Source organism: Dreissena polymorpha, chromosome 1 (assembly GCF_020536995.1).
Source record: "Dreissena polymorpha isolate Duluth1 chromosome 1, UMN_Dpol_1.0, whole genome shotgun sequence".
Classification (NCBI taxonomy): domain Eukaryota; kingdom Metazoa; phylum Mollusca; class Bivalvia; order Myida; family Dreissenidae; genus Dreissena; species Dreissena polymorpha.
Window position 1 is genome coordinate 84429536 of NC_068355.1, and position 27708 is coordinate 84457243.

At 36.0% G+C, this 27708-nt stretch overlaps 1 protein-coding gene across 1 annotated transcript in view; it reads right to left on the bottom strand.

The window, feature by feature from the left end:
* LOC127834036 (uncharacterized) overlaps window positions 1–26265 on the bottom strand; it is a 32833-nt gene extending 6568 nt beyond the window's left edge. The window contains exons 1-10 of the mRNA XM_052359634.1: window positions 26181–26265; window positions 21182–21352; window positions 19461–19672; window positions 12988–13085; window positions 10679–10787; window positions 10073–10216; window positions 9287–9410; window positions 5122–5837; window positions 4411–4688; window positions 1071–1199 (exon numbers count right to left, since the gene is read on the bottom strand). Of these exons, the coding sequence (XP_052215594.1) occupies window positions 1071–1199; window positions 4411–4688; window positions 5122–5837; window positions 9287–9410; window positions 10073–10216; window positions 10679–10787; window positions 12988–13085; window positions 19461–19672; window positions 21182–21352; window positions 26181–26233 (2034 nt within the window). The 5' untranslated portion in view covers window positions 26234–26265. The remainder of the gene's footprint in view (window positions 1–1070; window positions 1200–4410; window positions 4689–5121; window positions 5838–9286; window positions 9411–10072; window positions 10217–10678; window positions 10788–12987; window positions 13086–19460; window positions 19673–21181; window positions 21353–26180) is intronic.
* Between the last annotated feature and the right edge of the window lie 1443 nt (window positions 26266–27708).

Genomic DNA, 27708 nt, shown 5'->3' on the forward strand with positions numbered 1-27708 from the left:
GTCAATTATGTTATATGACATAAAGACCTTGATTTTGTCTTCATGTTACCCAGTTTCAAACTCAACATTGATGACAGTTGTTCATTAAGATTGGACATAATATGTGGTCCATAGAGTGTAAACAAGCTCTTTATTTAATTCAACAAAGTAAACTCGTAACTTTTTCCCACGTAGCCTAGTTTCGAATTCGGCCGAGATATCATTGGAAAAAATGTTGTGATCAAGTTTCACGACCAATTGGCAATAAATATTGCCTATAGTATTCACACGTTGCCTTTAATTTGACCTTATGACCCATTTAATTTGACCCCACTTGACCCCGTTTCGACTTCAGCAGAGATTTTATCAATACCAATGATAGTTTCACGAAGACAGTGCAAAACGTGTTGATTCTAGAGTGAGAAAACGATTTTTTTTTCTTTAATGTTATCTTTAATGTTATCTCGTGACCTAGTTTGTGACCTAGTTTGTGACCACATGTAATCCAGTTTCCAACTCGACCAAGATATTATTCGGAATAATGTTCCAACCAAGTTTCTAGAAGATTTTGCAAAACATGTGACCTCTAAAGCGTAAACCAGTTTTTTTCTTAAAATTGACCTATTGGACAAGTTGTTGACACAACGTGACCCAGCTTTAACTAGGTCAATATATTTTTGGGACAAATCTTTGGAAAAATTCCAAGACGATTGGACTATAAATTAGACTTCTATAGTGTTCAGAAGGCAAATGTTGACGCCGGACGAACGCAGAACGACAAAGAAAATGCAATTCAAAAAGCTCACTTTAAGCATGTTATGTCCAGGTTAAGTAAACATAAAATATATTTTGAGCCTGATATTGTCCAATATAAAGAAGTGAAACTCCAGCTGCTGGAGCATTATTGGAAAACATACATCAATTCAATAGTTCATTCTTAAAAAAGTGCATAAATAATTTATGATTTAAAATAAAGAAATACTTTGCTTTACAAAATCGGAATCAAACGAGATGACGGCAATCCAAGGAGTTCAACAAATAAGTAACATGTTCGATATTAAATAGGGCATAATAGAAAGAAACAAATTTACCTGTGTTGCTGCTTGATTAATTATCATGTCCACGACAAACATATACTCATCATATTGTCTTGTAGTCTTAATTTTCTTGTCCAGCCGTTGCTTATATTGCAGAAGGTTAGGAAGTGTCAACTGATGTTCCTTTAAAACAAAAAAATAATTTCTTCGCACATATTAAATGGAAGATCGAATAAAAAATAGAGCTTTGTCACAGACGTGACGAATACCCACACATGCCACACTGACACAGAATACTGTGCATGTAGTCTTCACAAATAACTGCGGGCACCATGCACAATATTTAAAACGCACTAAGTGACCCCGTGACCTAGTTGTTGACCAGGCAAGGCCCATTTGCGAACTTGACCAACACTTTATCTAGATACAACTTATGACCAAGCGTGGTTAAGTTTGGATGAAAACTTCTTGAATTAGAGAGCGGACACCATGCTGAATGTGTATAAACGTATAAAGTGAGCCCGTGACCTAGTTTTTGATCTGCCAAGGCCCATGTTCGAACATGGCCCTACGATCACCTAGATATAACTTCTGCCCAGGTTTGGTGAAGATTGGATTGAAACTACTTGAATTATAGAGCGGTAACATGATGAATGTTAAAAACGCACTAAGTGACCCCGTGGCCTAGTTTTTGGCCCAGCATCGCCCATGTTTAAACTTGTCATAGAGATCATCTACATACAACTTCTGACCAAGTTTGGTGAAGAATGGATGAAAACTACTTGAATTAGAGAGCGGACAGCATGCTCAATGTTTAAAACGCACTAAGTGGTCCCGTGACCTAGTTTTTGACCTGCCATGACCTATGTTCGAACTTGGCCCAGACATAATCTAGATACAACTTCTGACAAAGTTTGGTGAAGCTCGAATTAAAACTACTTGAATTACAGAGCGGACACCATGTTCAAAGTTTAAAACGCACTAAGTGACCCCCTGACCTTGTTTTTAACCTGGCATGACCCATATTTGAACGTGACCTAGACATCATCTAGATATACCATCTGACTATGTTTGGTGAAGATCGGATGAAAACAACTTGAATTAGAGAGCGGACACTAAATACGGACCGACAGACAGAAAGACCGACCGACAAGCTCACTCCTTTATACCCTTCTAAACTTCGTTTGTGGGGGTATAATAATTAAATCACACTTAAACCATATGTACAAAAATACCAAGATAATAATTGATTAAATATAAAAAAGTATTTCAATAAAATAGTGTGTATGATTTCGCGATTACAAAACACATGTTGTCGATCGCTTATTCCATCCATAATACACCAAGACAAAAAGCTTTGACTAATGGAATTAATTGCCTCATTTGACACGGGTATAACTTGAAAAACAAAAATAGTGTGTCAGACACAAACTTATTTCTTTTACATCTGCAATAGGTATGAACAAGATTTATATATTAATTCAATTTTGATAAGAAAACAGTCTAAGCCAGAAAAACTCATGATTATGCACACCAATATAATTATCCTGAATTAGCCTTATATATAAAAAAGTGATGCATTTTTGACGATGCTGGAACAGCAGCGTCTAAGGTTTGATAATCAGTAAAAAAGTTCTTCACAATGGCGACCTATGTAAAAGACCGAGCCAGTCCGATTGAGATAACTCGATTTTTCAGTTACTTCCCTTGGCATTCGCCACTGCGTAGAAGATTGCTCGTTGATTTTCATTGATAACATTCTCCTAGCAGAGTTGTCGTTCGTGTTGATAAAGGTAAATATTAATAGAACAGCATATCCTGGGGAAACAGATTCAATAAGTGTATCAGAACGTTAATTTCAAATTAGTTATTTTACATCCATTTTATTTTTATGGACCAATGAAACAACAATATATTTTCTCTATTTTGTTTGATATTTGTTCTCGATTTAGTAAATAAATTGCGAATAAAAACATGTAAAATTAACTTTTTACGTGATCATAAGTCTAAAGAATGCGAACAATTTCGAACCTGCAAATTGTAAACGCTGCACTGCTATGATATATATAGATAAAACAACATTTCTTTGAGTAATAGTCCGTCCCGCTAGCGCAGATGTAAGGACGTTCGCTTTTTCAGCTTTACGACACCGGTTCGATTCCCGCTCCCGGCGCAATGTTATATTTTGTCTGTTTTGTGGTCACCATTCCGGACAGGTGTTTTTTCCGGATAATCTCATCCCTCCCCGCAGCATTTGACCATATAAATAATTTAAAAGTATTTCAGTACAAAACAAATAGCTGGAAATTGCAGCTATCATTCAAAATTCGTCCCAACTGTCGTCAATCAAATCTTATTAGGTAGGAGTGCTGGACACACTCCGGGTCCCAACATTATGCAGCCTCAGCGCGGAGGTAACTCATTACCTTGGAAAAACACAAATACACACACTGGGTGCAGCCTAGAATCGTATAGACTCAAACAAGGCAACAAATTCAAGTGCGGGCACAATCATTTAAAATTTACATATTGAATACGATATTCAAACAGAAATAACACAACCACCTAAGTGTACATACCATGTTTGATATTTCGTTCGATTGTTAGATTTCAGCATATACATGTATAAGGTCATTTCGCTATTAGTTAACTTGTCCATATGTTCGTTGGCGAACTCGGATAGTCAAGTGCTCATACGAATGAGCTCACATGGTCCGGCTATGTGCTCATACCTACTTTCGAGAATCATCATGAAGGTATTGCCATACTTAATGAACAAGAATGTGACCCGCCTCCCAGTTTCGCTCAATGAGTCAAGTTACCCACGGGTACTACTCCCCCGTACCCCTAAACTTTTTTTCGTACCAAAAATGTTTCGTACGCACATTTTTTTCCTACCAAATTTTTTTTCGTACCCAAAATGTTCGTACCCAAATTTTTTATCGTACCCAAATGTTCGTATCATCATACACAATTGTGGTGATATAGATAAACTTAAATTGATGTTTTATATCCATCCTCTTCAAAAGCATAGTCACACCAGTACTGCCAGTGCTTTGATTATATACTATAAACAACATATCTAGAGAGTTTCATGTAAATAAGCACAACTGACATTCAAGTTCGCGACAAAAAGTTCACAAGTATTATGATGTATAAAAAGATTGCCTAAGTTTAAGAGCACATACCTCTTCAAAGAATATTGCGCCATACACGAATAAATATACATTGCCTATCTACTTCGTATGAAAAAAACATAGCTATACGAATTGTATAGATAGGCAGAAACTGAGGGAGGTACTAGTTTTCGACACAAAATACACACAATCAACCGACAGGGTGATTCCAGTACACCCCTTCCAGACACAAATATCGTTTTATGTTGTATAATTACGTTTATATTGCATTCCTGAAGAATATCCTGGTGTACAGCTAGTATGTCAGGGACATTTTTGAAGCACCGCCCAACTGGCTTATCCACGTTTACGTTGGGTAGCAGACGGGCAAGACATCGCAGCTGACGTTTAGAGTTCCAATATAACAAAAGCAGTCTGATTTTGTCAATCTCCTGCACGTGCGTGGTCCTTGGCCCGGTGTTTATTTCTAAACTGATGATTTCGGCAAATTTAGACAGTTCACTGCAGTCCTCTAGATTGATACTATACACGTGTCCTGAAACAAAAAAGAGCAAAAACATTTCATAAGGTTTCTCAATGATAACTGAGATACTTTCTTCATTGCATTTTAACCATACTAATCTAAATTGTTGTGAACAAAAACGGTAACGTTTTTGTTACAATTTGCTTAGCATTTAACATGTTATTTTAACAGTTTGCTAAGCTCTTTTACACGTACAGGTATTACAAACTCAATAGTACTTAACACTATTAAATATAGGAATGATGAAACATATTTACAGGAGATTGATTGTTGATACAAATAATTCCCGAAAATAAATAAAAGACCCCGTGGTTATGGAAAGAGTTCTCTCCGTAAACAAATGAAGTTGATTCGTTTGGAATTCCAAGGTGTTTAATACAAAAAAATGTGAATCCTCTCAGTGCCAAACAATACCAACGTGTGTAAAGCCCGAAAACAAACTCACTTAAGATGTCTTTAGCAAGAATCAATTTTAGTCTTTCAAATTCGTTGAATTCCATCGGACGAACATATTTATTCCGTTCTGCCGTCTCAAGCCACTTAATTTTGAATTTAAACTTCACTTCAAAATCGTAATTATAGGCTATAAGTGTGTCTCGCAATTCAATGTTTGCTGCATTCATATACGGCTCTTTTAAACTTGTTTCTTTCTGCAGTTGAATATGTTCGTTAAGATAGTCCCACAAATCGTGAAGAGTAATAAAGTTGCCCGGGATGCGCTCGTGACATTTACAATCCTTTATTTTACAGACTTTACCATTCGCTCTTGCCGTGAATGCCTGAATAACGTAATTTAAAAAGGGACTGCCCTCTTTTGTTTCGGAATCTGCAGGCGTTGTTGGAGAGGTAGCATTGAACTGTATAAGCTTGAGAGAACTATTCAGATTCAATTTTTTAGGATTACAGCAGTCCAGAAAAGCAATCACTTTTCCAAATTGGGGTTTTTCTTCGTTCCATTTGTTTAGCCTTAAGCTTATTTTATCCAAATGGTAATTTACATTCGGACCAAGTTGAAAGCCACTTTCATCATCGTGGTGTCCAGAGTACACGAACAACAATGTTTGAATATCCTTTTTGGAAAGATCATCAAATGCCTGATCAAGTTTTTCATCAGCTTTAATGCCCTTCATATCTTCAGCCAGAGTTTTGACATTTTCTGACCTGAAAAAATAAAGTATGCCCATGGAAATACCGTAATTAGTTACATAGAGAATAATAGGTTAGTGTTGATTATACATCAGGTTTATCATGCAAGGCTTAGAAAACAAAAAGCACGAGCCTTGGCTAATATTATATTTATCCCAATTGTTATTCAGTAAACCTTTTAATTTAAACAAAATTAGTTTTCACGAGTGTTTGTCGTACTTTAATAATGACTAGTGTAACCAAGGTCAGTGTATTACTCCGCGTTCCAAAAATAACCTCTGGTCAAATAATCAGTTTTAAAATCAGAATATCGTTCTGTGACAAAGAGTCATGCGTTATTAATTACAATTTTATTCATATTGAATTGCAAATCTAAAAGTTTTATTACATCAATATAACATTTAATTGTTATATACAAGGAACTACATTTGTTAACATAGTAGCCTAACACCACACACAGTTCACTTTCGAAATTCAAACTATCAACTCGATCACGAGGTGCAACATATGTGCTTGTTTGGTTAAAATATGTGGTTATTTCGTGACGAAATAACAATTATAACTTGTATTTAAGGTAAATATATACATTAAAATTTTGAATATGGAAAGTGGCACCAAAGAATTGTGAAGCAAAGTTGTTCGAACGAGAGAAAGACATTTGCTGGTGAAGTGACTTGGTGGGGCGAACATCAAGATCAACTTGTTCAACGGTAGACAGGGGTTGTATAGGCTGCATTTCGGCCATAGTTTCAGTGCATGAAGGTGCACAAGAGTAAGCTGTTGGGTTGTTACATTTCCTGGACTGAGCAAAAATGCTGGGACACGTTTGCTGCTGTTCAACAGATATGATGGAATAATTGGTTATGGACTGGGCATTTTGTGCCCTGTTATTTCCAAAATTTCAGTGGGTGGAATTTTTGCATTTCGAATTTTTTGGACCAGGAATTTGCGAACGGAGTAGTTCGTTATTCTCTTGTGCTTGGGAAAGCCGGCGTCTTTTACCATGGCCTTCAGCATCTGACATAGCTTGTTGACACCCAATTGTTGACGCAACAACCATTGGGATGCAGTGTCAATTGTGAGTATTGCCAGGTAGAAATGGTGCTGAACGATTGTTTTCTACTGTCATATGGGAGCAACTCGAACCGACTCTGTCTAAGGGGAGCAACAACAACAGAACCTACTTGCAACATAGTGTTAAATTTACCTAATACTAGAGGTTTAATGACAATAAATGACAACAAACACGTTTTTGTTTTACTACCTTTTTTGTTTAAAGTTCATAAAAATTAACAAACAGTTGAGATTGTTTTTATTATTGATGCAATTGGCAAATAGAGGTGACAAAGTGCGTGGGAAAAAAGTCATCCCGAATCGGCAGTTGATGACGTCATTTCGTGCCGTTGATTATAGCCAAAATTTAATCAATGGGGTTTTAATCAACCGAATTCTCTGTAAAAGTGAGATAAAAAAAAGAATAGTTTTTCCTCGTTTCATGACAAGTAAAGAAAAACAAATGTGGTATTCAGCGGCTTTACAATTTAATGTTTTCAACGCAGAACTCACTACGGACAATAAACGATGAAAGGTGATAACAGAAATGAACGAGTCGATATAAACAGGAAGCACGCTTTGGTCAGTAATTCTGAAATATGACAGTAATAGTGTTTCAAAATGTCCCGATGTTGCAAAGTCTACCGAAGTATGCGATGTAAGAAAACTGATATGTTTAAAAAACATCAATCTACAAAAAGAAGCCTTTAGAATCATATATATAAATTTTTACAATAGCGTTGGTATTATCTTTCGCATGATGCATATTTTTCTCTTGTAAATCATTCAAAACATTTGCATATATAACACCCCCACATTCAATTATACTTAGCATACATCAACAAAAGTATTTGTAATTTTATTTTATTAATTACCGACAAACTGGCAAATTTCCATTTTCTAGTATCGATATAGTTGTATGCACAGTGATACTACATAGGCAAGTTAATCGTTTATGTCAAGTTTCAATTAAGTTGCGTATGCTTATTAAGCTGGAGAGATGGCCGATTAGACAGATAAGAATGCCGCACGCAAAAAAAACTCACCTTAGGATGAAATGCGACAATGGTAACAAGTCTTGCAAAATAATTTTTCCAATGACGCTTTCAAATCTAACACAGTGTTCATAAACATCGGTACTAGATTTTTTAGCGTGAGCGTCTATCGCAGGTCATAAAAATCTCGCTTGAGAATACTATGGGGCCATATTTATTGCTTTATATGCACTAAAATGTATGCTCTCTCTCTCTCTCTTTATATCATCCCAATTTAAAACAATCCCTGCGTAATGATTGATGATAAATTGCTTTGTACTTTAGAAGTGAAAATCTGTAAATACTTCAAAAGTAAGAGTTTTTTCTGAAGATTCTTAAAACCTGCATATATTTGTATCAATCATTTCACCACCGTTTGTGGCGATGGTTGACCGCCATGAACTATTTGATTAAGCAATATTTCTTATGAGTTCGATACAACAGTTCATGTTTCCGTTTAAGATTATTACAAAATTAATCAGCAAAACAAGTTTAATTCTCTTAACACACTTTTGTTTATGCATGAATTTGCTACTGTACAAGCGAACATTATTTGTTTTAGTATTATTTTGCAAACAACGAAACTCCAGAAACTCTACCAGGAGAGAAATTCGTGTTTTATACTTCTTATTTCGTTGATTTCTGATACCACGATTTCTGAACTATTAATCTACATTGTTTCACCAACCATTCTAATGTTTTGATTTTTTAAGTGATATCGTACATATGGCTTTAAGTAAAAGTTTTATTTCGTCGTTCCTCAAAAAGTTGTAACTCTCTTGTTCTGGTATCTTTCCTACCATTGAGTAACTAAATGGTTATAAAATTGAATGCGTTTTAATTCCCTTTTATTATTGTTTAATGTGAGTTACAATGCTATGAGGTTAAAATTTATTTACACTTAAATGTTCCATGAATGTTGCTGGGTGGGCCAAGTGTGAGGTCGAGCGTTCTAAAACCGGTTTTAACCACCAACTCTTTGCATTGACCGTTCCAAGGCGGTGACACCAGCTTTATTTTTATATGTGTTTATGTTGTTTTGTATGGTGCTGTTTTGTGTCGTTTTGTACTGTTTTGGCAATCAATCACTTGCCTTAAATAAAGGACCAACTAATCGTATATAATAAGAATTCAATACTGCTCCAGCAGCTGGAGTTTCACTTCTTTATATTTAAGGTATTTATTTGGGATGTGTTATCAACGTTCCCAAATAGATAACATACAATTGGTAAATCTCAGTATATTCCACATCGACAGTTAACGTGTGTTGCTCGTGAGTATCTGCTTCGTTCACATCGTAATATAGTTAAGATTGCATTATCAAATTTATAGTAGGTCATTATGTGAATAACAGAAGAACAGAAAAGAAGCACCTACTTTATACACATTGCTGGCAGTACCTTCGATGTTATCACTTCCTTAAATTGCATGATGTCTTTTTGGAAAACATGTCCGAAGTTTTTATCATACCCAGCAACCAGTATGGCTCCCCAGTGTGAATCTAGAATATTCGAGTCGAAATTGAATAAGTTTTATAGTAGTGCTTCAATTGTAAAAATAAAGTGGTGTCTTTCACCATATAATAAATAATAAGATATGTTATTGTATGATAACGTGTCTGGGTGGTATTTCAGAAACATTTTAAGTCATTTCTTAAATAATTTCACTTAAGTTCAAAATTACAATGTTTTGTATTTCTTTACTAAATAAGGAAACACATGTTTTTTGGTATTCCTAAAATAACATTGGCATAATAATGTTATTTAAATCTATATCTTGATTTCAATCTATTGCAATATGATTTGAAACACTAAAGAAAATTTCCCGATTTAAGGATAAGAATACAATTTAACTTAAGATGCTTCTGGAATACGACCCCTGCTGTTTAATAATTATTCATGTTTGGAATGCTAAATCAAACCTTGCGCCGTGTGTTGCTCTTGATTTGCTTTTATTTCAAATATACATCGAAGGTCGACATTATGAATTGTTAAACAATATCATGACTATATAAAAACAATGTAAATTCGTTTGATACATATATCATTACTTCACCTGGTCAAGTATTGAAAACAAAACTATAAAGTAAAGATAATTAAAACAAAAATACATTAGCTTTAACTTTAATGATTGAGTATGCCCCTGTGTAGTAAACAATCTTACTTATAAAAGGCTGAATTGTTTCTCCGCAAGTATGACACTTTACTGGATTGATGAATGAATTCCTCATACAAGAGCAACAAATGCGGATCCGTCTATTACACGCTGCTTGTCCTGGTGAATTATTGTCATGACCGTCAAATCCGACTGAAAAACAAGAAACGATGCCGTATATGGCAATATAATGAAACTCTTTGACAAACTCTATTTTGGCTATTGGTTTACCACGCTTGTTTTGAAAGTTGAAAGCATGTTTAAGAGCAATCCTTTTTGATGGGGAAAAATGACTTTTATTTTGCTTTTAACTCATCACTCATCTTACATTAAATCATATTAATATTAAAATAGAATATTAAATGTGTTTTTCATATTTTGTTCGGAATTATTTTTTAGTAAATGTGTGAAAATAAGGTAATTTTTAAGTATTTCTAAACCGGGTCCTTGAATCAAAATATATCGGTTTGGTCGTTTTATAAACCCATATTTAGTTCAATCGTAACAATAAATTAAAATGATAAAAAACAAACATAAGTGACAGTTGTTCCCACATACACGAACCACCTTTCATACAAACGTGTTTCGAAACAAACATTTCGAAAAACGGGTTACCTTTCATAACTTCATTGACCAAACATATTTCGCACCGAATATCTTTTTTATTGGTTTTCGTTTTCACAGCTGTGTCCCATTCCGGAGCTGATTGTGTTCTGCATATGGTCTAAAGAAGCAAATTGAAATAGGAATACCTCAATATAATATCTGTTCTGCATATGGTCTAAAGAAGCAAATTGAAATAGGAATACCTCAATATGATATCATTTGATAAAAATACAAACCTTCTTTAAAATATATAAACAACCTTACAATTGCAACATGAGTTCCGCGGTCGGAGAACTATGAACCCCAAACAGGGCTTTGAACAAGTGACCCCAATTTCAATAGGGGTCATCTATTGTCCAAAGCCGATGCACATGTGAAGTATCAAGTCAATCGTTAAATTCGTTGGCCAATTATTGATCGGAAACAATTTTCAAACTAATTGTGACAGTGACCTTGACTTTTGACCTAATGACCCAAATTTAAATAGGGGTTATCTACTGCCCGAAGCCGATGCACATAGGTAGTATAAAGCCAATTAGTCGGTTTGTTGATGAGTTATTGATCAGAAACGATTTCCCCACTTATTGTGACGATGAGCATGACTTTTGACCAAGTGACCCCAAATTCAATAGGGGTCATCTACTGTCCAGTGCCAATGCACATGGGAAGTATCAAGTCAATAGGTAAATTCGTTGATGAGTAATAGATCGGAAAAAAAATTCACATTCATTGTGACAGTGACCTTTGACCAAGTGATCGCAATTTCGATAGGGGTCATCTACTGTCCAAGGCAAATGACTATGTGAAGTATCAAGAAATATGCCTCTACTGAAACTTGCATTTGTGTAATCTCGTACGTGGCGATTTTTATTATGACATCGATAATGCCCCATTTTTGGATGGTAATTTTTTTTAAAGTACCTTCGTATTGCACGTATATTTTCAAATTAAGTCGATGGTCGAGGGTAGTGTTATGAATTAATGACTTCAACCAACGTAAGTATAAGAAATTAATAACTGAAATAATAATTCTTATATAATAACTTCAAACAATATTCGTACAAAAAATATTTCTATGCCATTATTTTACAGTGTCTTTTTAAACGGCGACGTTAATGTAATATAAATACGTGAAACTCCAGCTGCTGGAGTAGTACTGCATTCTCATGATAAACAATTAGTTGGTCCTTTATTTAAGGCATGTGACCGATTGCCAAAACATAACGAAACAGCACACAGCATACACATATATAAGAATAAAGCTAGGGTCACCGACTTTGAACGGTTAATGCAAATCATTGGATATTTAAACCGGTTTATGAGCGCTCAACCTCACACTTGGCCCAGCAATATGCTTGATACATATGAGTGTGAATAAAATTAAACCTCATAGCATTGCAACTCAAATTAAACGGACATACACAGGTATTAAAACGCATTCAATTTAAATACAATTTATTTACTCAATGCTAGGAAGGAGACCAGAGCAACAGTTCAAACTTTTCGAGGAACGATGAAATGAAATTACGAACAAGTCTTAAATATATCCCTTCTTTTTAGAAAAAGATTTAACAAAATAGCAGCACATACATGTAGTCAATATTTCAGATAAGTATGCCAACATGGATCCTAAAACATATCAATTGAAGGATATAACTCGGCTTAAAATAACGATACGTGTTTATCAATGTTACATTTTTAGTTTTCATTATGAGTTTATAATATACTGATATATCTATAAAAACTAGGTAGCCTGTTTACATTTACCGTTTATATAAGTATTCTTAAACTATTATTACTGTTACCGGTACTGAATTTGCTAAATAATGAAATAATATTAATATAACATACTATGTATATTCATAACGTACAAATGATATGGATTGTATCGTTCGCTAACAAGTTGGTGTTGGATACGGATTCGTAATTTCTCTATTTCTTACCTTTAAAACAATCCTTATTTGGTCTGAGTTGATTGAAGACTGTGTTGTTACGCTTGCAACACACTTAGCTGCTAGTTTAGCGACGTTATTTACAACTTCATAGTTATTCCAAACTGAGACCTGGAAGTATGCTTTATCGACTTATCATATACTACCACACAAATAGATAACAAACGCAAATGCGTTATTGATACATTCGTGAACAAATAAAAAAAATCTACAAGGTTGATTTGTCAAATAACATTAAACGAAAACATATGTGTGTCAAAATTGAATAAACATTTCCTAAGAATTACAATATTACTCAATGTGATTGATTATTAAATAATGTAAGAAATGACATTGCTATTCCAAACAATTTGTTTGATGATTTACCTGTGTTCTGTGTACAATCAGGCTTGTATGCCATTGCCGTAGTTCAAGCCCCTCAACTTTCGAAGACGCATCCAGGCCAGTAATCAACTCGAGCATAACTGAAATTTAGCAACATTTAGACGTCACAATTACTACCACTATCGGTTAAACAAATACAGGCATTTTATCAACGTACATGTATTTTACTTTTGTTAACATACATGTCAGGTAAAGAGTAATATGTTGTTTTCATCCTTCAAATTCTTCCATCCATAAGTTCATTGGATTAAAATAAAGTTCTATAGTAGTGATGAGGCATTCTTATGGCGACACAAGGCAACACAGTCGTTTGGAAGCAGTTCCTTTTTATTGAACCAGCTAACAACAACGCGGTGTCACAAATAACTAAGCAGAACCTATATACTGATACGCACTTAAACGATGCTGGTCAATCAATATCATGAATTACGTACAAAACAAATTATCAAAATATTTTGCATTAAGCGAGTTTTTGTAGGAACATGGTGAAGCACGAAACAAGTCTGTGAATATTAGACGACCAATTTCAAATGAATATGTAGTAGGTCATTAGTTATTCTCTTAATATTTCTTAAATATCATATCTATAATTATTCGTTCTCCTTTTAGCAGGTCATTTACTGCCAACTTCGACTTGCAGAAGTATTTCGTTTGATCTTGACCTTTGAAGTCATAAAAAGTCATCTTCGTCAATACTTTATATATTGTGTGGAAGCAATGGATGGGTGATCTTATATGTTGACATGTTGACCTAACATCCAAAGGACTTGTTGTGTACTCCCAAATGAGCAGCTGAGTAATGTATATATGCGTACGCCAAAGCAGTCTAAAGATGAGGAAACCGATGCATCGACTGCATTGAATAATACAATTCATCTTCTGATGGTGGAGCTGAAGGTTCACATTGTGTATATTTGATTGAAACAACATTTGTATTTGTGCTGTGTTGATGCAGCAGTTCCATTCCCGGTACATACTCCTATTTTCAGTCTTCATACGTGGTAGTATTACGTCTAATTTTGAGTTAAACCTGTCGTTAACTCACTTGTACTTAAAGTGCGTATACACTTTCTATAGATACGATATTAACGCGAATGTTCATGAATTGTGAGTTCTACGAGAAATGCTGACGTATTATTGATATGAAGCCTATTTATCTATAAATTCCAACGACTTATCAATTAATCAAAAAGATTGGTTGTTATACATTTGCTCGTTTGAGGAGGGGGAGGGGTTGCTCCTTGTCATAAGTCAAAACCCACATTATATGATAAGGTTTTTTATCCTGCTGGTGTAACTGAATATTCACACACTGTATATTTGATAAAAGCTCATGTTTCATTCACCTTTAACCTGTTGACCTCAAACCTAAATCATAAATGCTCTTTCGTTTCCTCACATGTCAACGCGTCCTCAAAATATAGTACTAGCACGACATGCTTAACATCCATGCGATCTTGATCTTTCATATCATTTTCCCCCAATGCAAGAACTATACCAAGGCGTATGATCGTACAACCAGATTTTATTCATAATAGTGCCATAACGAACGACTTCAAAATTAATGGGCATCTTCCAATTGACACAACTATCCACTTTACACTAACCTACATCATCATAGGTCAAAGCATAATTAAACAAGAGCACCGCCTTGCGGGTGCAGACCGCTCATCTATTTTCTTTTTCAAGGTGAAGGGACTCTCATTTTCAATCACAAAGGAGGGAGGGGTGTATAGTGTGGGGGTGTGGACATTTATTACATTATTTTCCAAAAATGCGAAAAAAAAATGCAAAAAAAAAAAACAACAAAAAAACATGCGGGTGGGGGGTGGGGGGATTCTTGGGTGCGATGGTTGGACGGTATTTCAAACATAAAACAAGGGCTGTTTGTAAAACATGCATGCCCCCCATATGGGCTGTCCGTTTTAGTGGCAGCCATTGTCTGAATACGATTTTTGTCACTGTGACCTTGACCTTTGACCTAGTGACCTGAAAATCAATAGGGGTCATCTGCGGGTCACGATCAATGTACCTATGAAGTGTCATGATCCTAGGCAAAAGCGTTCTTGAGTTATCATCCGAAAATCATTTTACTATTTCTGGTCACCGTGACCTTGACCTTTGACATTGTGACCTCAAAATCAATAGGGGTAATCTGCAAGTCATGATCAATCTACCTATGAAGTTTCATGAACCTAGGCGTATGCGTTCTTGAGTTATCATCCAAAAACCATTTTACTATTTCGGGTCACCGTGACCTTGACCTTTGACCTAGTGACCTCAAAATCAATAGGGGTCATCTGCGAGTCATGATCAATCTACCCATGAAGTTTCATGATCCTAGGCGTATGCGTTCTTGAGTTATCATCCGGAAACCATTTTACTATTTCGGGTCACCGTGACCTTGACCTTTGACCTAGTGAACTCAAAATCAATAGGGGTCATCTGCAAGTCATGATCAATCTACCCATGAAGTTTCATGATCCTAGGCGTATGCGTTCTTGAGTTATCATTCAAAAACCATTTTACTATTTCTGGTCACCGTGACCTTGACCTTTGACCTAGTGACCTCAAAATCAATAGGGGTCATCTGCGAGTCATGATCAATGTACCTATAAAGTTTCATGATCCTAGGCCCAAGCGTTCTTGAGTTATTGTCTGACAACCACCTGGTGGACGGACAGACCGACCGACAGACCGACATGAGCAAAGCAATATACCCCCTCTTCTTCGAAGGGGGGCATAATAATGATAATTAATATTTGTGTTTTTTAACCGTTAAAAAAATGATTTGGGGGGGGGTATAGTGTGAGGGTGTGGTGGTCATTTGTGAGATGATCTTAAAAAAAAAAAAAAAAAAAAATAGGAGGGGGATTCGGGGGGGGGGGAGGGCACGGGGGATGGTTTGGGTGGAGTCTATTGTGGTATGTCAGGTAAGAGTAGTTTTGTCAAAGTATCGATCAAATCTTTTCATAAATAAAGAAGTTATGGCAATTTTAGCAAAATTTAATAATTTGACCTTGAGAGTCAAGGTCATTCAAAGGTCAAGGTAAAATTCAACTTGCCAGGTACAGTAACCTCATGATAGCATGAAAGTATTTGAAGTTTGAAAGCAATAGCCTTGATAGTTAAGAAGTAAAGTGGATCGAAACACAAAATTTAACCATATATTCAAAGTTACTAAGTCAAAAAAGGGCCATAATTCCGTAAAAATGACAACCAGAGTTATGCAACTTGTCCTTTTACTGTACCCTTATGATAGTTTGCGAGTGTTCCAAGTATGAAAGCAATATCTATGATACTTTAGGGGTAAAGTTGACCAAAACACAAAACTTAACCAAATTTTCTATTTTCTAAGTATAAAGGGCCCATAATTCCGTCCAAATGCCAGTCAGAGTTACATAACTTTGCCTGCACAGTCCCCTTATGATAGTTAATAAGTGTTGCAAGTATGAAAGCAATAGCTTTGATACTGTAGGAATAAAGTGGACCTAAACACAAAACTTAACCAAATTTTCAATTTTCTTAGTATAAAAAGGGCCCATAATTCTGTCAAAATGCCAGTCAGAGTTACATTACTTTGCTTGCACAGTCCGCTTATGATAGTTAGTAAGTGTTGCAAGTATGAAAGCAATAGCTTTGATACTTACGGAATAAAATGGACCTAAACACAAAACTTAACCAAAATTTTCAATTTTCTAAGTATAAAAAGGGCACATAATTCTGTAAAAATGCACGCCAGAGTTATCTAACTTTGCCTGCCCAGTCCCCTCATGATAGTAAGTAAGTGTACCAAGTTTGAATGTAATAGCATTGATACTTTCTGAGAAAAATGGACCTAAACGCAAAACTTAACCAAAATTTTCAATTTTCTATGTATAAAAAGGGCACATAATTCTGTCAAATTGCACGCCAGAGTTATCTAACTTTGCCTGCCCAGTCCTCTCATGATAGAAAGTAAGTGTACCAAGTTTGAATGCAATAGCATTGATACTTTGTGAGAAAAGTGGACCTAAACGCAAAACTTAACCGGACGCCAACGCCGACGCCGACGCTGACGCCAAGGTGATGACAATAGCTCATAATTTTTTTTCAAAAAATAGATGAGCTAACAAGGGCTGTTTGTAAAACATGCATGCCCCCCATATGGGCTGTCAGTTGTAGTGGCAGCCATTGTGTGAATACGTTTTTTGACACTGTGACCTTGACCTTTGACCTAATGTAAGTAATCATCCGGAATCCATTGTACTATTTCGAGTCACTGTGACCTTGACCTTTGACCTAGTGACCTGAAAATCAATAGGGGTCATCTGCCACTCTTGATCAAGGGGGGATCGAGAGAGGGGGGTATAATGTGGGGTGTGGTAATTTATTAGATGTTTAAAAAAAAAATTGAGGGGGGGGCCGGGGGTAGGGGGGTACGGGGAAGTGAGAGGGGGGGGGGTATAATGTGGGGTGTGGTAATTAATTAGATGTTTAAAAAAAAAATTTGGGGGGGCCGAGAGGTAGGGGGGTGGGGGTGAGAGGGGGTATAATGTGGGGTGTGGTAATTAATTAGATGTTAAAAAAATTTGTTTTTTTGGGGGGAGGGGCCCGGGGGGTACGGGAGTAGGGGGGAGTGAGAGGGGGGTATAATGTGTGGGTGTGGTAATTTATTAGATGTTTAATTTTTTTTGGGGGGGATTGCCGGGGGGGTAGGGGGGTCGAGAGGGGGGTATAATGAGGGGAGTGGTAATTTATTAGATGTTTAAAAAAAAATTGGGGGTGGATGGGGGGTAGGTGGGTGGGGGGGGAAGGGGGTGGGGGTGAGAGGGGGGTATAATGTGGGGTGTGGTAATTTATTAGATGATGTTTAAAAAAAAAATGGGGGGGGGGTGAGGTTGGTGGGGGGGAAGGGATTCTGGTAGGGGCGTGGGGTATTGTTTGGGTGGAACCCATTGTGGTATTCAGGTAAGTGTTGTTTTGTCAAAGTAATAATAAAATGTGATCATAAATAACAAATGATCTCGCACTGACATGAACTAATATCCTCTACTTATTAAACATGAAATTTAAACTTATTGCATTTGTTTCCCCTGTATATAAGAAAGATATAATAGTTTATTACCTCCCCTGTCCTGCTTATATTTATATTAGTCAACACAATTAAACATTAACACAATATAAGATATACAAAATCTACAAAAAATCTCATATTCTGATAATATTTTTACTGATCCACTTTATTTAACTCAAAGGATGATGTTTCATTGGACTGATAATTATAGATTTAGGATTACATACCAGTTGCTTCAGTTATATTGTTCAGAGTTCGCCCTGTTGGCCGCGTATGCGTTTTTGAGTTATCATCCAAAAACCATTTCACTATTTCGGGTCACCGTGACCTTGACCTTTGACCTAGTGACCTCAAAATCAATAGGGGTCAACTGCCAGTCATGATCAATTTACCTATGAAGTTTCATGATCCTAGGCCCAAGCGTTCTTGAGTTATCATACGGAAACCATCTGGTGGACGGACTGACACACCGACCGACCGACAGACCGACATGAGCAAAGCAATATACCCCCTCTTCTTCGAAGGGGGACATAAAAATATCATGGGTAATTATGTGTGAAGATTTACCAGCATACTTATTTTTATGATCATACGTATTCAATAGATATTGTACAGAAACCAATTTTATAATGAAAGCCCTCTCGTGAACTGTATTTTTGACCACCTGATCACACCAATTGTAATAGTCATCGTACTTTCTACCAAATTAACCCTTACTGCTATTGCAGGATCATGTGCGAGGCATTCTTAGGAACGTTTAACATGTTACATTTCATTGTGTCATTTACCTTTGGCAAAGTGACCTTTTTTAAAAAGACGACAACAAACCAATTTAGAGGAACGGATGGCATAGCATTCTTGAAATAACAGGTAGAAACTAATTTGTTCAGACAGGTTTAAGCTCACTTGACATTGATTGGTGATTTTAAATTCAAGAATCGACTTATCTTACTCAAATGCTATCACGCTACAGCTGTGCATTATCGCAGGTTAAATCGTTCTTAAAATACTGCAAAAAAGAATTCCCTGTCACAAGGCCGTTTACATTGATATTTGATATGGTCACCTCAAAATCAATCCGCGTCTTCTTTTCTCGGGACTAACCACCGTATCAATGTTCATTTTCTAGAGTAAAAATATTTATTAAGTTAACTTGTGAAACCAAATTAACTTAATAAACCCTTTTACCTCAAAATCGATATGCTTCTTTCTTTAGTCCCAGATCGCTATTAGTTCTGAGTGCTTGGCCTTAAATCAAAGCGTTATCTAGATATCCTGAAGACAGAAAACAGTCCATGGTCCGATTGACCAAAAAAACGACCAAAAGATTGCTAATAAAAGGCAGTACAGCCCATTAAGGGGTATTCACATTGTTTTGTTTGCGACAGTGAATACTAACCTACTCCAAAGTTATGATAATCATTGTTTCTTGTCAGCATATTGTGTTGAACGTTTGGCAAGTATCCCGGAGTTCCTGCATTGGTTGTAGTAAGCGACGTAGCATTATCTTCTTTAAATTCCCTTGAGAGTCCAAAGTCAATCAATCTTGCATTGAATTCATTATCCAGGACAATGTTTTTGGACTTAATATCCATATGCAACACTGCTCTCCTTAAAAACAAAAGACATATATTTATAATACAAATGTTTAAAAACGATACATATGAATTTTACAGTTTTGAACCATTCATATGCAAGTTCTAATGTTTATGGTTGAATGCAAGGAACGTAAATTCGGTTATTACGCACAATATGTTTGTTATACAATATTTCACTCTGATTATTAATTCAAATGTGATTGTTTGCATTTTTTTTAAATTCTCTTTCAGCTGTGTCAAGTGTGAACCTGTGTACCGTATTGTCAAAATATTGAACACTTTAATAAAGGCGTTTGTCGCCGAATCTTCCAAGAGAAAGAAAGACAGACTGCAATCTTTCGTTGGAGCTGCACTAGTTTTGCGCCAGAGCACGGTATATAACAAGATTAAGCAAGTCAATAAAGAAGTAGTCCGACCCACAGTATCAAACGTTATTTACGCAAACAGTCACGCCGTTTGTATACCCGTCGTACGTTAGTCAACGAGCTAGTAATATGAAATCTCAAAAACCACTTAGCAAATTTGAAGAAATTCAACATAAATGTCCCCTGTGATGTTGCTCTTTGAAACCTGTTCAAATGGTTAATGTTAATTGATTAATTTTTGTCACGTTGCAAACATGGGGTTTTAACATGAACATTTCTAATTATATTCTATAAAACTACACAGCCAAAAGGTTTATTGATTGGTATGTATGGCGTTTTGTGGTCGTTAATTGAGTTTTTTCAAATTATTCCCATGAGGACAGAGCACCCTCGCCTGGAGATGATCAGTTTTACAAATACTTTTATAGGGAAATAGTTTTTAAATCTTTATGTCCGAAACAACAAGACCCAATGCAGTCATATATTATTTGAAACTTTAACTAGAGCTGCTCTTACAGCATTCTTCAAATTATGCACCTGGGCCAAAACTTACCTCGCCATTTGGGAGAACAAGTTGTTCTACTATTATGAAACCACACAGCCCAATGTAATCATATTTGAAAAAAAAGATAAATATACACCATCTAGTGGTCCTCATTAAACGTATTTAAATAAGGTCCCTGGTAGCAAACATCTTTACTTTGACTGCCAAGCCCATGTCTAACATATTTGGTACGTGAAATCATATAAAGGTCCTCTATTCATTCGTTCCTGTTATGTTCTTTTTGTCAAAAGTTTCAATCGGGGATCACCACATTTCTGTTGACTTATATAGGATAAAAAGTAAAACTCTGAAACCGAAACGCCGTGGCTTTCATATTTGGTACGTAGCATCGTCTAGAAGTCATTTAATAATAATAATAATAATACCACATTTATATAGCGCCCTTTTCATACATATACATAAAATGGGCTGCACTGCCTTTTACATTGTTCAAAATATGCCCCTGGAATCAAAGCTGACAACGACCATTGGGTCCAATCTTTAACATAGACATAGAGTCCGTTCTTGTGGCACCGATAGTAAGCTAGTTTTGATAGCGGTACAGTAATATATTATTTCCAATATTAATATAATGTGTTCAGAAAACACCAACCTGTATTTATTTCCGGTGTGCATAAAGTCTATAGCACATGCAATCTGGTACATGATTTTAATCCTGGTTTTCCACAGAAGTTGAATATCTTTCTCCTCACGATCTCTGTCCGCGGCAATCGCTTCATACAAGTCTCCGTTCTCGAGATACGGCGATACAAAATAATGCTTTCTGCAATAGACAAAAATAAATAAATAACACGACGCATAAATACTCGTTAATACAGTAATTATAGTCGAAAATTCCGACATAGTATTTATACAGCTGTTATCAATTTTACAAAATTACATATGTAACGCGTAAACCTGATGTTGTGAGCGAGATTGTAGTAAACATGCGTTTGAGTTACAGAAATCATGCGTTTTAATAATATGTAGTAAGTAACCGTAAATTTATATAATATTTTTAACATTTGAAGTATTCGTATTCTGTAATTGTCATAACATTTTTTGTTGTTGTAATTTATTCAAATAAATGATGACCGGGTATGTTACTTTATGTAAAAACAAGAGTACCGCCTTGCGGGTGCAGACCGCTCATCTATGTTTCTTTTTACAGGTGAAGGGACCTATCTCAATACTTCAATCAAAAAAGATGCAGGGGTGGGATGGAGTGGAGTGTATAATGTTGAGGTGTGGTCATTTATTACATTATCTTCCAAAAATAAGAAATAAAATTAAAAAACAATATTATTTTTTTGGGGGGGGAGGGATTCTTGGGTGTGATAGTTGAACGGTCTTTCAAAAATCAAATGATAAGGTCGGGGGGTATAGTGTGAGGGTATGGTCATGTGGTCATTTATAAGATGATCTTTAAACAAGAGGGCCAAGATGGCCCTAGTTCGCTCACCTGAGAGGAGTCGGTTCATTTAATATTTACCAAATGTCAAACTTTACCTAGATATTGTCCAGAAAAAACATCCTGGTCAAGTTTCATCATTATTTCATCAGCGAGTCATGATCAATGTACCTATGAAGTTTCATGATCCTAGGCGTAAGCATTCTTGAGTTATCATCTGGAAACCATTTTTCTAAGTTGAGTCACCGTGACCTTGACAGCCATTGTGTGAATACGTTTTTTGGCACTGTGATATTGACCTTTGACCTAGTGACCTGATTATCAATAGGGGTCATCTGCGAGTCATGATCAATATACCTATGAAGTTTCATGAACCTAGGCATAAGCGTTCTTGAGTTATCATCCAGAAACCATTTTACTATTTCAGGTCACCGTGACCTTGACCTTTGACCTAGTGACCTGAAATCAATAGGGGTAATCTGCGAGTCATGATCAATTTACCTATGAAGTTTCATGATCCTAGGCGTTCTTGAGTTATCATCTGGAAACCATTTTACTATTTCGGGTCACTGTGACATTGACCTTTGACCTACTGACCTGAAAATCAATTTGGGTCATCTACGAGTCATGATCAATGAACCTATGAAGTTTCATGATCCTAGGCCTAAGCGTTCTTGAGTTATTATCCGGGAACCATTTTAGGATTTCGGGTCATCGTGACCTTGACCTTTGACCTAGTTCCCTGAAAATCAATAGGGGTCATCTGCGAGTCATGATCAATGTACCTATGAAGTTTCATGATCATTGGCATAAGCGCTCTTGAGTTATTATCCGGAAACCATCTGGTGGACGGACGGACCGACATGAGCAAAACAATATACCCCCTCTTCTTCGAAAGGGGGGGGGGCATAATGAGAACACTGCCCCCCTCCCAGCAGCCATGTTATTCAACTGACCGGAACCATTTTTGAACTCAACTCTCGTATCAAGGAAACAAATGTTCTGAGCAAATTTCATGAAAATCGGGCCCAAAATATGACTTCTACAGTGTTCACATGTTTTCACTATATACATATAGAGAAAAATGCCCCGCCCACTGGCGGCCATGTTTTTTCACCGATCCCGACCATTTTCAAACTCGTCCGAGATATAAATAAAACCAATGTTTTGACCAATTTTCATGATGATTGGGCAAAAATTGTGACTTCTAGAGTGTTTACAAGGTTTCCTTATAGCCAAATAGGGAAAACTGCCACTATATACATATAGAGAAAAATGCCCCGCCCACTGGTGGCCATGTTTTTTCACCAATCTCAACCATTGTCGAACTCGTCCGAGAAATCAATTGAACCAATGTTGTGACCAACTTTCATGATGCTTGGGCAAAAATTGTGACTTCTAGAGTGTTTACAAGATTTCTCTATAGCCAAATAAGGAAAACTGCCCGCCAACTGGCGGCCATGTTTTTCAACGGATCGGAACTACTTTGAACTCAACCAAGATATCATTAAGACAAACATTTTGACAAAGTTACATGAAGATTGGACATGAAATGTGACTTCTACAGTGTTTACAAGGTTTTTCTTTTTTTTGACCTAGTGACCTAGTTTTTGACCCGGCACAACCCAGTTTCGAACTCGGCCGAGATTTCATTGCGACAAAGCTTCTGACCAAGTTTTTTGAAGATGGGACAAGAAATGTGGCCTCTAGAGTGTTTACGAGCAAATGTCTACGGACGGACGGACGGACGGACGGACAAAGACCGGTCACAAAAGCTCACCTGAGCAATCAGGTGAGCTAAAAAAACAAATCTTTTTTTTTTTGGGGGGGGGGGATTAGGGAGTGGGGCATGGGGATGGTTTGGGTGGAGCCTATTGTAGTATGTCAGGTAAGAGTTGTTTTGTCAAAGTATCAATCGAATCTGATGATAAATAACGAAGTCATGGCAATTTTAGCAACGTTTAATACTTTGACCTTGAGAGTCAAGGTCATTCAAAGGTTAAGGTAAAATTCAACTTGCCATGTACAGTACCCTCATGATAATATGAAAGTATTTGAAGTTTCAAATCAATTGCCTTGATACTTTAGAAGTAAAGTGGATGTAAAACACAAAATTTAACCATATATTTAAAGTTACTAAGTAAAAAAAGGGCCATAATTCCATCAAAATTAAAACAAGAGTTATGCAACTTGTCCTGTGCAGTCCTCTTAAGATAGTTTGCGAGTGTTCCAAGTCTGAAAGCAAAAGCTATGATACTTTAGGAGTAAAGTTGACCAAAACACAAAACTTAACGAAATTTTCAATCTTTTAAGTATAAAGGGGCCATAATTCTGTCAAAATACCAGTCAGAGTTACATTACTTTGCCTGCACAGTCCCCTTATGATATTTAGTAAGTGTCGCAAGTATGAAAGCAATAGCTTTGATAGTGTAGGAATAAAGTGGACCTAAACACAAAACTTAAACAAATTTTCAATTTTCTAAGTATAAAAAGGGCATATAATTATGTCAAAATGCACGCCAGAGTTATCTAACTTTGCCTGCCTAATCCCCTCATGATAGTAAGTAAGTAAGTGTACCAAGTTTGAATGCTATTGCTTTGATACTTAAGGAATAAAATGGACCTAAACACAAAACTTAACCTAATTTTCAATTTTCTAAGTATAAAAAAGGCACATAATTCTGTCAAATGCACGCCAGAAATATCTAACTTTGCCTGCCCAGTCCCCTCATGATAGTAAGTAAGTGTACCAAGTTTGAATGCAATAGCTTTGATACTTTATGAGAAAAGTGGACCTAAACACAAAACTTAACCGGACGCCGACGCCGACGCCAAGGTGATGACAATAGCTCATTTCTTTTAAAAAAATAGATGAGCTAAAAATGGAAACAGACGATCTACCTATACTTAACACTTTTCTTAATTTTTTTTATAGATACCCGGCCTTTTTATAAGTATCTATGCATCTGGTTACCCCATTCGAATGAATGAGTTTGCGCTCAAAATTCCGATAGCAGATCGCGGTTGTATTTATATGTAATTATGTTACCGCGTGCCTCTTCATGAACCTTATTGTAGAGTAATCGGTTAATGTGTCCTTTTTATTTATCTTTTATTGGGGCAATTTGCAAAATATAAAATGTTGACATACGTTCTGTTTGATTTTGATGTTCGCAAGTTCTTAAACAGTTTTGTACAAAAGTATCTATATTATGATCATAACAAGATGTGTTTGTGAAACACAATGTCCCCTATATGATGTTTGACCTTGAAGGATGACCTTGACCCCTATATGATGTTTGACCTTGAAGGATGACCTTGACCTTGACCCTTCACCACTCAAAATGTGCAGATCCATGAGATACACATGCATTTCAAATATAAAATTGCTAGCTTCAATATTGCAGAAGTGACATTACATGAGCAATTTTGACCCATATATTTGACCTTGAAGGATGACCTTGCCTTGACCTTTCACCACTCAAAATGTGCAGCTCCATGAGATACACATGCATGCCAAATATCAAGTTGCTATCTTCAATATTGCAAAAGTATTCATAAAATAAGCGATTTGGGCCACATATATTTGACCTCTGACCTTGAAGGATGACCTTGACCATGACCTTTCACCACTCAAAATGTGCAGCTCCATGAGATACACATGCATGCCAAATATCAAGTTGCTTTCTTCAATATTGCAAAAGTACTCATAAAATGAGCGATTTTGGCCACATATATTTGACATCTGACCTTGAATGATGACCTTGACCTTGACCTTTCACCACTCAAAATGCAGCTCCATGAGATACACATGCATGCCAAATATCAAGTTGCTATCTTGAATATTGAAATACTGCAAAAGTGTACATTAAATGAGCGATTTTGACCCATATATTTGACCTTTGACCTTGAAGGATGACCTTGACCTTGACCTTTCACCACTCAAAATGTGCAACTCCATGAGATACATATGCATGCCAAATATCAAGTTGCTATCTTCAATATTGCAAAAGTTATTGCAAATGTTAAAGTTGGCGCAAACCAACCAACCAACCAACCAACAGACCAACAGACCAACAGACCAACCAACAAACAGGGCAAAAACAATATGTCCCCCACTACTATAGTGGGGGACATAAAAACAATTTTAATGTCAGATACAGATATATTCAAAAAAGTCTTACGTAATAAAGGAAATTACCGTTGTGTATGATCATCATGATACGCCAGTAAAGGCCCGATTCCGAAATGCATCAAGCGTGATGCAATCTTTTCCTGTAGAACAAAACACAGTCTTACATCAACAATAATGCAAACAAAATAAAACAAACATGCAGCAGTGGCTAACTTGATGTAAGTTTAAATTAATTTGTCTTATGTTTGTGTTTTTTTACATTAAAGAAAAAAACGGGATTAAATGTGGTTTTCATTCCTCGACGACATTAAAGCCATTCGAATGCATTTTAAACAAAGGAAAAACATGTAATTCAAATTTAGAGAAGTCGAAAAATAACATAACAAAATATTGACTTAATTTGCTTTTTTCCCCTTCATGCGTACATTCCTAAAGCAATAAAGCCTTATTGCTATTAAACTATCGAACAAAACACATAAAACGTGATTAAAAATGAAAATGTTGAAAAGCGAATTTTGCAAACCATCAATGCCCCAACAAGCATGCATGATTATTTAATGATTTGTCTGCCATTCAGTTATAAATCAGCCAGCAATGATCATGATCATATTGATAAAGTGGCTTGAACAGGTTTTGTTTCCAAAACATCCTGTCAAAGAGGTTTAACCATGTTTATTAATGAACGCCTTTATTAATCGCAGAAACGAAATATATCAAGTAGGCGTCAAATGTACATTTCTGTATACTTACGTGAGCCGGCTTTCAATTAATTAGTACCCAAGCCGACAATGACCTTTCGAGCCTTAAAATGACAGTAAATTGGTAGCAACACGGTTAGCCGAATAACTTTGGTAATTTTTGGTAAACATTTATCATAATTGATTATAGATAGACGAATGCTGTGTGTATATTAGTATTCGTATTAACATCCACAATATGTAATTAAGCCTTTTTAACTATGTATAGCGGTTTCTTTCTGAACTGCATTACTATGATTCGGGCAATTAATATATGATGTTAAGAGCTCAAACTCATGGTAACCCGAGGGAAGCTGATATTTGTATAAATTAAATATCATGGTGCGCCGGAAAGTGTTTTGTTGCTCTATTGCACATTAGGCCATGAAATAATTATAGCGTAATTCAATCGATACTGGTTTATTTTTCATTTAGAATAACAATGATGTGAGGTTAATTCCAGGCTAAGTATGCGGTTCGGCGCGCAATTAAACTCTTCCAATTGACCGTCATAAGGCGATGATCCCAATTTAATCATTTTTATATTATATATATATATATATATATATATATATATATATATATATATATATATATATATATATATATATATATATATATACTATAACTTTCTTCAGATAAACAATAAAATTCTATACAAATGATTAGCCCCTATCGATTCAGATGATTTACACTAAATTGCATTAATGCTTTATGCTTACAAGCAGAAATACTTCTGAAGAGCTCTGTTTTCGAACAAAAACTGCACAAAAAAGAACAAAAATCTCAATCAAACGCAAACAACTTACATTTGCAACTGATCCTAGCTTTCGATTTTGAGACAAATCCCCTGTTTG